Source organism: Hemitrygon akajei, chromosome 5 (assembly GCF_048418815.1).
Source record: "Hemitrygon akajei chromosome 5, sHemAka1.3, whole genome shotgun sequence".
Taxonomy (NCBI): Eukaryota; Metazoa; Chordata; class Chondrichthyes; order Myliobatiformes; family Dasyatidae; genus Hemitrygon; species Hemitrygon akajei.
In genome coordinates this window covers 159,907,034-159,920,181 of record NC_133128.1, presented here as the reverse complement: position 1 = coordinate 159,920,181, position 13,148 = coordinate 159,907,034, and the positions used below count along the sequence as shown (strand labels likewise).

Genomic DNA, 13,148 nt, shown 5'->3' with positions numbered 1-13,148 from the left:
ATCATATGGTGTTACAGGAAAGATATTGTCTTGGATAGAGGAATAGGCTGACAGGCAGGACGCAGTGACTGAGAATAAGGGGGCCTTTTTTTGGTTGGCTGCCAGTGACTAGTGGTGTTCCTCAGGAGTCAATATTGGGACTGTTACTTTTCACATTGTTTGTCAATGATTTGGATAATGGAATTGATGGCTTATGACAAAGTTCGCAGATGATACAAAGGTAGATGGAGGGGTAGGTAGTGCTGAGGAAGCAATGCATTTGCAGCAGGACTTAGACAAATTGGAAGAATGGACAAAAAAATGGCAGTTGGAATAGTGTTGGAAAATATGATAATGCATTTTTGCAAAATGAATAATAGCGCAGACTTATCTAAATGGAGAGGAAATACAAACAAAGGTGGAAAGGAACTTAACAGTCCTCGTGGAAGATACCCAGAAGATTAATTTGCAGGTTGAAACTGTGATAAAGGCAAATGCAATGTTGATATTTATTTCAAGGGGAATAGAATATAAAAGCAAGGAGATAATACTGAGGCTTTATAAGACACTGGTCTGGCCACACTTGGAGTACTGACTGCAGTGTTAGCCCGCATATCTCAGAAAGGATGTGTTTCTCCCAGGATGTGCTGGGAGAGAACCCAGCAAAGGTTCACAAGGATGATTCTGGGAAGGAAGGGGTTAACATATGAGGAGCAGTTGGCAGCTGTGACCTATACTCATTGCATATTAGAAGAATGTGGGGCGATCTCATTGAAACCTACTGAATGTTGAAAGGACGAGATAGGGTGGATGTGGAGAAGATGTTTCCTATGGCAGGGTATCCAGAACTAGAGGACACAGCCTCAAATTTCAGAATCAGGTTTATTATCACCAGCATGTGACATGAAATTTGTTAATTTAGCAGCAGCAGCTCAATACAATACATAATCTAGCAGAGAGAGAAAAATAAATAAAATAAAACATATAAATGAACAAGCAAATCAATTACGTATATTGAACAGATTTTTTAAAATGTGCAAAAACAAAAATACTGTATATTAAAGGTGAGGTAGCGTCCAAAGCTTCAATGTCCATTTAGGAATCAGATGGCAGAGGAGAAGAAGCTGTTCCTGAATCACTGAGTGTGTGCCTTCAGGCTTCTGTACCTCCTACCTGATGGTAACAGTGAGGAAAGGGCATGCCCTGGGTGCTGGAGGTCTTTAACAATGGACGCTGCCTTTCTGATTTGAGGGGCAAATCTTTTACAACAGAGGAAATAATTTTTTTTTTAGCCAGAGAGTAGGGAATCCGTGGAATGCTTTGCTATAGACCGTGATGGAGGCCAGGCGCATTTAAGGTGGAAGTTGATAGTTCCCTGATAGTTCCTTTGGTGAGAAGGCAGTGTTATGGGGTTGAGTGGGATCTCGGATTAGCCATGATGGAATGGCAGAACAGACTTGATGGGCTGAGTGGCCTACAGAGAAATCTTGCCCTTTTCCTCCCAACTGTAAACTGCTATTCACTTTTCCTAATATCAGCAGCAAACAAACAAGGACCATTTACAGAACTCCTTTGTCTGTTGTTCTAACAGAATCATAAATATATTTAAAATCTATTCACGTCCTTCAGCCCTCAAAGAAATGCCTTGCAAACAAGTATTTATTTGCTTTTTGCAAAAACAATAATCTGTATCATAATATGAAAAAAAAATGATTTTCTTACTCGTTCCAATTTCTGTGTCAATTGTTTGACAGGATTGAAAGTAGGTTGAATTGAATAATTAGATATTCATTGCAACCTGGAAAGTGGAAATTGGAACAAACCAGAGACAAAAGAAACAGTAATGCTAAAATCTGAAGCAAAATACAAACTCCTCAAGATCAGGTGGTATCCATGGAAGGAAATAGGCTCGAGAGGCCCAATCCTCCCCACCATTGAGGGCGTCTTCAAAAGGAGATACCTCAAGAGGGTAGCATCCATCATTAAGGACACTCTCCATCTGGAAATGCCCTCTTCTCATTGCTAATACTGGAAAGGAGCTTAAAGACCCTCTCTCAACCTTTTAAGAACAGCTTCTTTCTCTCCACCATCAGTTTTCTAAATGGTCCATGAGCACAACCCCACTATTCATCTTTTGCAGTATTTACTTATTGTAAGGGTAGCAATATGCCTCTACCAAAGGAGGTAGAAGGCACTCCTTCCCTCCACTACCCTTCAGGTCTCCCTTAGGCAAGGTGCATGTGAAACCATGGCAACAGGTGGTGGATAGTCGTATGAGCGGCTGGTGCCTGGACAAGAATTGGTTACGTGACCACCGACGCGAGGCAGACAATATCTAAAGAGTACTGAGAAAGACACTGCCCAGAAGGCAGCAATGACAAACCACTTCTATAGAAAAATGTGCCAACAATCATGGTCATCCAATCATAATCGCCTACATCATACAACATGACACATAATGATGATAATGATTTATTGTAACACTAATTTTAATGAATTGCACTGTACTGCAACCACAAAACAAATTTTACAACGTATTGTACGTCAATGAAAATAAATTTGATTCTGATTCTGGGCAGTGGATATTTAGGGTGGAGACCCTTCATTTGGACTGAAAGATAGATGGGATGTAACCAGTAGAAAGAGGTGGTTCAAGAGCTGGCAAGCAAAAGGTGGATCAGATGAGGAGGGATGATAAGCAGATGGAGGAGGGAAGAGAGGAAATCACAATAGTGGCTGAGAAGAGATGGAGAGAACGTGTAACAAGCAGTGCTCTATCAGGTACAAGGCTGTGTAAAAGCATTATCTGTTCCTTGTTCTGAAGATGTTGCTGGACTAGTGAGCACACCATAGTTCACACATAAGTGGACAGATGTCCCCGCTGATCATATAGGAAACTAAATGCTCAGTAGAATAAAAGTTGAATTTGCAACAAAGGAGTTTTAGAATTATATTTAATGTAAACTAACCAAATGGATCAAATACTCAAGCCACTTAAATTGCTGGTGTCAATTAAGAACAAAACCAAGTTTGCCACTTTCTCAAACCAGTGTCAAAGGCTGGCGGATGGAAATCAGGCAAATACAGATGTTTGCAGAAATGAGGAACAGAGAAACAGAAATGAGTAAGGAAAGTATTGGAGGTTCTTTGTAATGACAGACATCCAGGGCAGGGAAGGCGCAAGGATTTTTACCTTCACTGCACGCTGAATCTTAACTAAACATACAGTAATAGCAAAGTACTTCTTAGATTCTTTTCCCCAGTTGCCACTCTCCCTCAACAGGTTTGTTAGTTGAGCACAAGTCAGCCCCTGAAAGAGCTTTATGCCAGGAAACTGAAATAAATATTCATCTTCTCGTGAGACACCTTTGGCTGTAATAAAAATCTTTGGCTGCAAAAAGTTAAGAACATTTCCCCCCTCCCCACATACAAACACCTCTGATAAACCTGTAGCAAGCCTGCGAAAAAATGACACTGCTTCACATTCTCTGTAGCCTTGCCACCCACTAATCGAAACTGGGCTCAGGGCCCTAGGCCAGTTTTTCTTACTTCCAAACAGGGAAATGGTCAGGCATCCGGGAAGAAAAAAAAATACCCACTTGCCAATACAATCACAGTAATCCTCATTCAGTTCCCCAGATGGTTTTGATTTATTCAGCTATTAAAGTGCACATTTACGTTTTTGTGTTCTTCTCAGAAGTGAGCCTTCCCTACCTCAAGATGACATCTGAATGGACCAAATATCTGACCTAGTCAAAACTGCTCACCCTCATTTATTTTTCATTCCAGTTAAAAGTCATCTGCCAGTACCTTGATCAAAGCCCAATGCTTTATCTATAAAGAGTTCAGCATTGATCAAAGTTTGATTGTCCTGAAAAAATCCAGTGCTGCTTCTCTGAATTCCTCACAGTATTCCAACATTAACCTCATTATGCAATTCTCCCAGTATGCTTCCAGACAAGCCCCTCCTGATTAAATTTAGTCTTCATAGTTTTTTTTAAGGTGGAGCACAAGAGACCCTCCAAACCCTTGTCTCGCAGGCTCCACCATCACCTCTTAGCTCCTCTATTGCCCTCCCACTTTCCCTTCCCTGAACACCCCAACCCTTCCCTCTCTTGCACCGCCACAAACTCTCTTCGCCCCCTCCAATCCTTGCCTTATCTTCGCCATTCCCTCTCACACTCCCCTTTCTCAGGCGGAATGTTCTGCACTCAGCAAGAGCCATACCTTTGTCCCTTTTTGCCCACAACTCTGAGTTCCATGCTCGTCACAACACCAAGCTTTTTTCCTGTTGTCTATGTCCCAAGCCTACATCTTTGGAAGGAACTCTACACCCTGCACCAATGATCCTTTCCTAGTCTCTAAACCTCCTTCTCTTCATGGAGGCCCACTCTGATTCTCTGCCTGCTCTGGATCTTCCCATCTTGAATTGCCAACGAGGTATCAACCAACTCAACTTCAGCACTCTTCTCCCCTACTCAAACCTTAACCCCTCTGAACGCATTACCATCCACTCTCTCCACCCCAATCCCAATCTTACCATCATCGTCAAGGGGGGTGCTGTTGTAATGGAGTGGACTGACCTCTACCATGCTAAGGCCAGACAGCAACTCTCAGACCATTCCTCATACCTAACACTTGAAGAGGACCTCACTCAAACCACCAGTAAACTGTCTCCACCACCATCACTGACGTCATCAACTCTGAAGAACTCCCATTCCACTGCCACCAAGCTCAGAAATCCCTTGTATTTCATTTCCCACTTCTACCTCCTACCCCAAGATCCACAAACTTGACTGTCCAGGTAGACCCATTGACTTTGCCTGCTCCTGCCCCATTAAACTAGTCTCCTCATACCTCGACTCCCATTATATCCCCCTTGGCTCAGACCCTTCCCGCAACACTTCTAACGCTCTCAATCTCCTCTCTAGCTTTCATTCCCTGGCCTCAACTGCCTCATTTTCTCTATAGATGTCCATTCCCTATACAATTCTATCCCCCATCAAGAAGACCTTAAAGTTTTCTGCTTCTTTCTCAATAAAACAAGTAACCAGTTCCCCTCTAACACCACCACCCTCCTTCTGGCAGAACTGGTCCTCACCTTCAACTAGGTTTCCTTTGGTTCCCCCAACATTTTACAGACTTAAGCTGTAGCCATGGACACCCACGTGGGCCCCACCCATCCCTGCCTTTTCATCAGCAACATACAAACTTTGTAGAACAGTCCACATTCCAAGCCTTGCCCAGTAATGCTCCCCAGCTCTTCATCCGCTACACTGACAACTGCATGGGTGCTGCTTCATGCACGCATGCTGAGCTTGTCAATTTTATTAACTTTGCCTCCAACTTCCTCCCTGCCCTTAAATTCACTTGGTTCATTTCTGACACATACCTCCTCTTTCTCAATCTCTCTGGTCTTCATCTCTGGAGGCAAGCTATCAACTGACATCTTTTATAGACCTACCGATTTCCATGGTTATTTTGATTATTCCCCTTCCCAACCTGAATCCTATAAAAATGTTATTCCCTTTTCCCAGTTCTTTCGTTTCTACCGCATCTGTTCCCAGGATGCAGTTTTTCTTTTAAGGACATCAGGAATGCCCTCCTCCTTCAAAAAAAGGTGTTACCTTCCCTTCACCATTGATGCAGCCCTCACCCGCATCTCTTCACTTCCCCAACATCTGCGCTCACACCATCTTCCTGCTGCCTTAACAGCAATAGAGTTCCCCTTGTCCTTATGTACCATCCCACGAACCTCCGCATCCAACGCATCACTCTGCGACTTCTGCCTTCTCCAAAGGGATCATACCACCCAGCGTATCTTTATCTCCCCCCACTCCACTTTCTGTAGGATCACTCTCCCTGTGATCATTTTTCCATTCGTCCTTCCCCATTAACCTACCAGCCAGCACATATCCGTGCAATAAGTGCGACACCTGCCCATTCTCCTCCTCCCTCACCTCCATTCAGATCCTCAAACAATCCTTCCACATGATGCAACTTCACCTGCGAATCTGCTGGCACTGTCTATTGTGTCCAGTGCTCCCAATGGGCCTCCTCTACCCATCGCAAATTGGGGAACTGTTTCATTGAACACCTCCACTCCATTTGCCAACAGCAGAACTTCCTGGTGACCAAACGGATTCCCATTCTGACATGTCAGTCCATGGCCTCCTCTGATGCCATGATGAGGCCATCCTCAGGGTGGAGGAGTAACACCTTATATTCCGTCTGGGTAGCCTCCAACCTGAAGGCATGAACATCGATTTCTCTCTCCAGTTAAAAAAAAAATCCCTCCCCAGTCCCATTCCCCACTCTAGTCTCTTACCTCTTCTCTCCAGCCGATCATCCTCCCCTAGGTCTCCTCCTCCTCCCCTTTCTCCTATCAGATTCCTTCCTCTCCAGCCCTTTACCCTCCCCACCTGGCTTTACCCATCACCTCCTAGCTATCCTCTTTACCTTCACCCCACCTTTTTATTTTGGCATCTTCCCTCTTCCTTTCCAGTCCTGAAGAGTCTCATCCCAAAACGTGAACTGCTGAGTTCCTTAAGCATTTTGTGTGTGTTGCTTTCTGGGATTTCATGTTTTTAATTCATATTTAGTGTTAAGTGATGTCAAAGTGATGTCATGTCCCATTTTCATTAAACACTGGATTTGTTTCTAAAAGTACATGTATGACAATTTCTGCTCCTTCCTGAGTGACGCCATTTTCATCTTCCCCAATTATCTATTCTGCTTTACAAAACCATAATTTTGTAAAAAGAAACGGAAGCATCATCACTGAACAATCATATCTTCAGATAGCAAAGCAAGTGAAATGTAAATCCTAAATTCGAGTTGCACAAAAAGATACTGCACAATCTCCCATGTTATCAGTTTACTTCAGTTTTGAGGAGAAAATACAGATAACCTTAAATAGATGGAATGTATATGCCTGGTGTCTTAAAATTATACCACTTGGTTTGCAAAGGTTCCTAATCATCATCATCATGAGTACTCAATGTACGTCCGAAATTTATGCAGTACACACCTTAAATCCAACCACCAGGGGTCTACATTCAGCTCCATAAAATTATGAAGTTGTAAGATCATTCTCCCACTCCCAAGTCACACCCAGCAGCAGCTAAATTCGACTGCAGAAAATCTGCTTTTTGGTAATCTGGTCGATAAATATAAATAGCATGTTTCTTATATTATTATAGTTTCAGTTCATTGAAAACAAAGACATTGAAGAGCATCTGGTGAATTTATGATACCGTTAAATCATAACCAATCAGGAAAGCTTTCTCCCTTCGCATCTGGAAAACATTCAGTATTATCAACTCACTGCATTTTAGACAACTGCTCAGAAATGAATCTTGGAAACAAGAATAGATCCACTAGGGTGGGCATTTAGTTCGCCTGAGGTCTACAAGAGGGTCGCTTGAACAGTTTAGGATTGCAGACTCTCTCCTTCAAAGAAACTAACATTGAGAGATCAGCCAGAAGATGCAAAGAAAAAAAAAATAGCAGTTTAAATTCACTATTTCGCATACACCCTGCTAAATAAAAAAGCGGGGCAATGAAAATACTTTCCAAAATATCAAGTGTACCTTTAAGTATTTCACTTTGGCACTGTTAAATGAATCTGATGTGAAGAACTGATTTTGAAAACAGAGACCTGTTCACCCCAGCAGTTTAGGCCTTTAGTTCTATTTCCCCCCCCATTCTGTGATATTTGACATTTTTAAAACCTTGGATTATTAATTTCTCCCCTAAAATCAAGCTAAATCTTCAGAACTACCTCATGTTTAATGTGGAATTTACTTGGCAAACATACTCTGCAATGACGTGATCTGTAATCTATTTCCCTGCGGCTATATAACACAGTGGAATAAATTAATCAGACAATTTATTTCATGGACTTTGGTTTGTGGAAAAAGAATAAAAAACAGATTTTGGGATCATGGTATAATCTCTTCCCTCAGGGACATACCAACTGAACTTCAAGTAGTTTAAGGCTTGCCTGTACTGTTAGGAAGCATTCAAACTTTAAGTGCTCATGATATGTTTTTAGTCAATATGTAAAACAATGACGTGGTGATCGAAGTGAAAAGCGTAGCTAACAATATATTCCAGTCACAAACCCTTGGAAGAGTTAATCAAACACCAGACTGTAACTTTCAGATTCAAAACTGCTTTAGTACTTCACAACCCTTGGAATAACTACTCACAGCTATCATTTATAAATCAGCAAATTTAATGTGATATGATTGGCAAACAAGAAACATATGACCATCTTTTCAATGACCACTTCTGTTTATTCTTGCTGTTAATATGTTGCACAGACACAACTCTTAGAAATTAACATAATAATGCATTAAAACCACTTCATTAAAGAACTTGCATTAACTCATGAAAAATTAAGTTGCAACAGCCAAGTTAGCAAAGAAAACAACAAAATCCTAATTAGTTCACTAATTCACTTTTTTTGAAGATTAAAATAATTCTCCTAACTGTTCACTATGAGGAAAATGTACAACATTTATGCAGAAGTAGTTTAGTTCTCAAATCTGTAATGGATGACATAATGCTGGAATTTCAAGATCTAAACATAAGCGTCTGGGCTAGATCAGATGCTGTCAGTGTAATATAAAACAAAAGCTAATGCATATGTTCATTTATAAAACGTGGCAAACAAGCTATCTGCCTCCTAATCTGTCCCTTTGCAACTCAGGGGGCATCTGCATTACAGAGGGCAAGAAAAAAAAATTAGCAATGAGTTGCTGAGGGCCCCGCCTTGAAGGCTGTGAACTTTTGATGCTCACCGGAGTAAAGATTTGATAAGAACTTTTCTTAAAACAAATTCTTGGATTTTAACCAAGTGACTTTGCCGCTGATCCACAACTCTCGTTTCCTTGCAAGATCAACTTTGTTTTGTCAGAAAAAGACTTGCTTTGCATTGAACAGGGATCTCAAAATGCTGCCAAAAGCGGTTTTATTTTACTGATTCTCATATTTTATAACAATGTGATTTGCAGTGGTATGGAGCTTTGTATTATCTAATGATTTAGCAAAACAACACACATCTGCTAAACTTTCTCATCAAAACAGATTCCAAGTCAGGCAATCTACTTCAAATAACATACTGAACAAAAGGAAAATCTCATGTCAATAAAACCACAAAAGCACCAGCCAGGACATAACTTACCGACATCTGAACCAATCTCCTGATTTTTTACCAGTCTTAATTGTATGAATGTTATGGCAAAGAGCAGCAAAGTCCCCAAATGCACCAGGGTCCCCATGTCTAAACATCAGACATGGAAGTCTGCAGATCTGTGGTGGAGTATCAGCAAACTAACATCAAATCAATTTGTTCCTCTTCCCTTTAGCACCAGGCCCAGCTGAAACACTGCAATGTTCCTTCAACTGGGAAAGATTTAAATGGGATAACTCTTGGCAACTCTCCTTTTCCTGCCTCTTCCCTGAAATGAGAGCCTCAGATTGGCCCTCTAATGTTCAGACTTCAAGTTGATTGATACCAGTTTACTAAATGACACACCCACATTGTTAAAAAGGGTAGCAGATGCTAATTATACTGAAAGTGTAGTTTTGAAAATCTAATACATATATTTCCCAGTGAAGTGTGTTTCAAGGAGCATTTATAATTATTCAAGAAAGAATACACAGACCTCCAAGTAGTGATTATAGTAAAAGCATTATAAAATCATTGTCTTTTGTTTACTGAGTAAGGAACTGAGAATCTCAAAGAAAATAACTTCCATGAGTGCATGGAGAGAAAGGGAGTGTAGTGGAGAATGGAGTACCTGGCTCAAGTTGGGGGTAATTTACACTCTTTGTCAAAAATCTGGAGAATGTGATTTGCAAGATCTTCCATAAAAGAAAATGTAAATAAGAGTATGGCATAGTACAATCTTCAGTCAACAACTTTCTTTACAGTATGGTATTGTTTAGAAAAATAAATTCTTGACCAGGCCTACACAGCCATCTTTTAATATAATTGTTTCCCCCTGTCATTCTGAACTATTTCAGTACAGAACTCTTTGATGACAGTACTTCCTTCACATCATAACAGCACCAACAATTATTGATTTAGTATCCCGTTAATCTTTCATGTTAGAGGATGGCTATGCAACTTGCTTTTTCACCCACATATTTCAAGAAGAAAGGCAAATTAATTCTTACCTATTTCAGTCATGGCTTCTCTTTTTGAATGGCTCTTTAGTCTTCTGTATTTGATAGTTTGTTTCTACTTTGCTCTTGATCCGATCTATCCATGAGTACCTCAAAAGCTTCAGCATAATATTGCATGCTTACTAAGTAGTATCAAGCTATGTTCACAAGGTTAAGGTGATGAAAATGTGGGTCCCATTTCCATCCTTGTCAGTTATTGAAGATGAAATTGTTCTGTTTCTGGACGACTTCAAGAACATGATGCCTCTTCCAAAGGTTGAGTTCAGAGCTTGGCAATGCTGTCACATTCAATGTTGTCAGAAACGCAATCAAATAATAGGTAGAAATACCATGAATTTCCTCAGCCTTAAGAACTACAGAGGCCAGGCACTTGAACCTAGGATTACTGAATACATGTCCATTTCAGCTTCAGATCCAAAAGGTAGTTTCTGGCCAATTATATTCGCCGCTGTTGTATAAGTAAATGGTTCACTATCAGCATGACAATATCTGCTATTAGAGGGCTTACATTTCAGGTGAACAAGGAAATCAATAACCCAGCTGCAGTAATCAAAAGTGATGTTCCAAATTAGCAACAGCAAAAGCCAATGTGACCAGACAACAAACACGAGGAAATCTGCAGATGCTGGAAATTCAAACAACACACATAAAATGCTGGTGGAACACAGCAGGCCAGGCAGCATCTATAAGGAGAAGCACTGTCGACATTTCGGGCCAAGACCCTTCGTCAGGACCTGAGAACAATAGCCTGCCTAACAGTAGAAAATCGCCAAGGTCTATCCACCCAAAGAAAGTCCAATATGGTGTATCATTAGTCTTCTCTCAGTCATCAAAGCAATAAGAGAAACCAGTGGCAGTGTGATAATCTACAATACCCCACTTGCTGATGCTTAGTCCAGGCTGCAGAAGGATCATTCATTTCCAGACAAATCAGAATCTGGATCCAGACATTCAACCATACCACCATTGTCAAATACTACACTGTCAATATCCTGGATGGTGTGTGGGAACTGTTCACCATTCACCAAATGCTAAGCTAACAAGTCAGTGTAGTACTGTGACACAATAGCAGACCAGTGGCTTGGCACATTGCAGCAGGTGATGTATCTTCTGGCTCCACTAAGTCTTATTACCATCTGCAAAACTCATCAGCCATGTGATGAAATACACTCCAATTACCTGATGAAAACCGCTCCAACAAAAATTAAGGACCTTAGTACTATCCAAATCAAACAGCCAATTTGAATGTCAGCCATCTCCACCAACTTAATCAAACAATGAGTCAGTTGTAACTCACTTGATAACTCTCAAGTCTAACTCAGAGATCATCAGGTCAAGATACCCGCCAAAGTCTCTAGCACAAACAATTTAAGCCAACTTGTTGGTAAAATACTATGGAAGGATTACAGAGCTGGTTTATGCCATCTCTCAGACTGCCTGTTAAACCAAAGACTCTGATGCTTCCTTAGGTAGCTCTTAGAGAAGTTTTGTATTATCTGCAAGTGTACTCAGAACATACAACCTACAACAGTACAGCACAGTAAAAGGCCCTGAACATCATTGGCTGAAGTGATGTTGTACCAAACTCATTAAGCTAGTGACACTTGCCTCTTTCTGCCTGCACATAGTTCTTATCCCTCCACTCACTGTCAATTATTTTGTGTCCAAGACCCTCTTCAATGCCTCTATTGTAACTACCTCTGCCATCAGCACTGCATTCCAGGCACCCCACGAGTCTGTGCAAAAAAAAAACCCTTGCCCCTTACATCTTTGAACTTTCCCTTGTTCTTCTGAAATGCATGGCTTCTAATGGAAGACATTTCAACTCTCGGAATAAGTTTCTGATGATCTAGCCTATCATAAGACCATATGACCATACAATGCAGGAGCAGAATTCGGCCATTTAGCCCATGAGCCTGCTCCACCAGTTCATCAAGGCTGATCGATTTTCCCTCTCAGCCTCACTTTCCTGCCTTCTCCCTGTATTATTTCATGCCCTGACTAATCAACCTCTGCCTTAAATATACTCAATGACTCGGCCTCCACGGCTACCTGTGGCAACAATTTCCACAGATTCACCACTCTTTGACTAAAGAAATTCCACCTCATCTCCATTCTAAAAGAATGCCCCTCTATTCTGCGATTGTGTCTTCTCGCCTTAGACTCCTCCAGCATAGGAAATATGCTGCCTTCTCCACTCTATCAAGGCCTTTCAACATTTTATAGGTTTCAATGAGTTCACCCTTCATTCTTCTGAATTCCAGTGAGTGCAGGCCTAGAGCCATCACACATTCTTCATATGACAGGCCTTTCAATCCCAGAATCATTTTTGTGAACCTCCTTTGTACCCTCGCCAATGTCAGCACATCCTTTCTTAGACAAGGAGCCCAAAACTGCCCGCAGCACTCCAAGTGAGATTTCACCAATGTTTTATAAAGCCTCAACATTATGCCTCTCAATCTTATAAAATTCTTACAGGTCTCTCTCCAGCTATCGCTACCCTGAAGAAAACAATTAAAGTTTGTTCAGCTTCTCCTTATAGCATAAGAAAGTACCTTGGTAAACCTCTTTGGAATCCTCTCCATAGCCTCCACAAATAATGGAGTGATGAGAATTGAATGCAATACTTCAGATTCAGCCTAATCAGACAACACAAGTTCCTGACTCTTGAACTAAATGTATCAACTAATAAAAGCAGGAATGCCATATGACTTCTTATCCATCCTATTGACGTGTGGCCACTTCCATGGTTTGAGATACACAGAGAATGTGCTGGATGCTTTATAATCATAAGCTGACCTGGTCCCTTCCACCTCCTTCAGCCCATGGTACCATAACGCATTCAGAAGCTGCAGAAAGCCAAAATGTTCAACCTCTATCATTGCAAAAGAACAATAACAGCCAGCACATTGGAGATTCCCACCCAGTCACACACCATTTTGATTAGCAAGTATGTCTCCTTTCTTTCAGTG

At 41.2% G+C, this 13,148-nt stretch overlaps 1 protein-coding gene across 1 annotated transcript in view; it reads right to left on the bottom strand.

The window, feature by feature from the left end:
* Positions 1-9,400, bottom strand: part of LOC140728382 (uncharacterized) — a 257,199-nt gene extending 247,799 nt beyond the window's left edge. Inside the window, exon 1 of the mRNA XM_073047008.1 lies at positions 9,170-9,400. Coding sequence (XP_072903109.1) covers positions 9,170-9,266 — 97 coding nt within the window. The 5' untranslated portion in view covers positions 9,267-9,400. The remainder of the gene's footprint in view (positions 1-9,169) is intronic.
* Between the last annotated feature and the right edge of the window lie 3,748 nt (positions 9,401-13,148).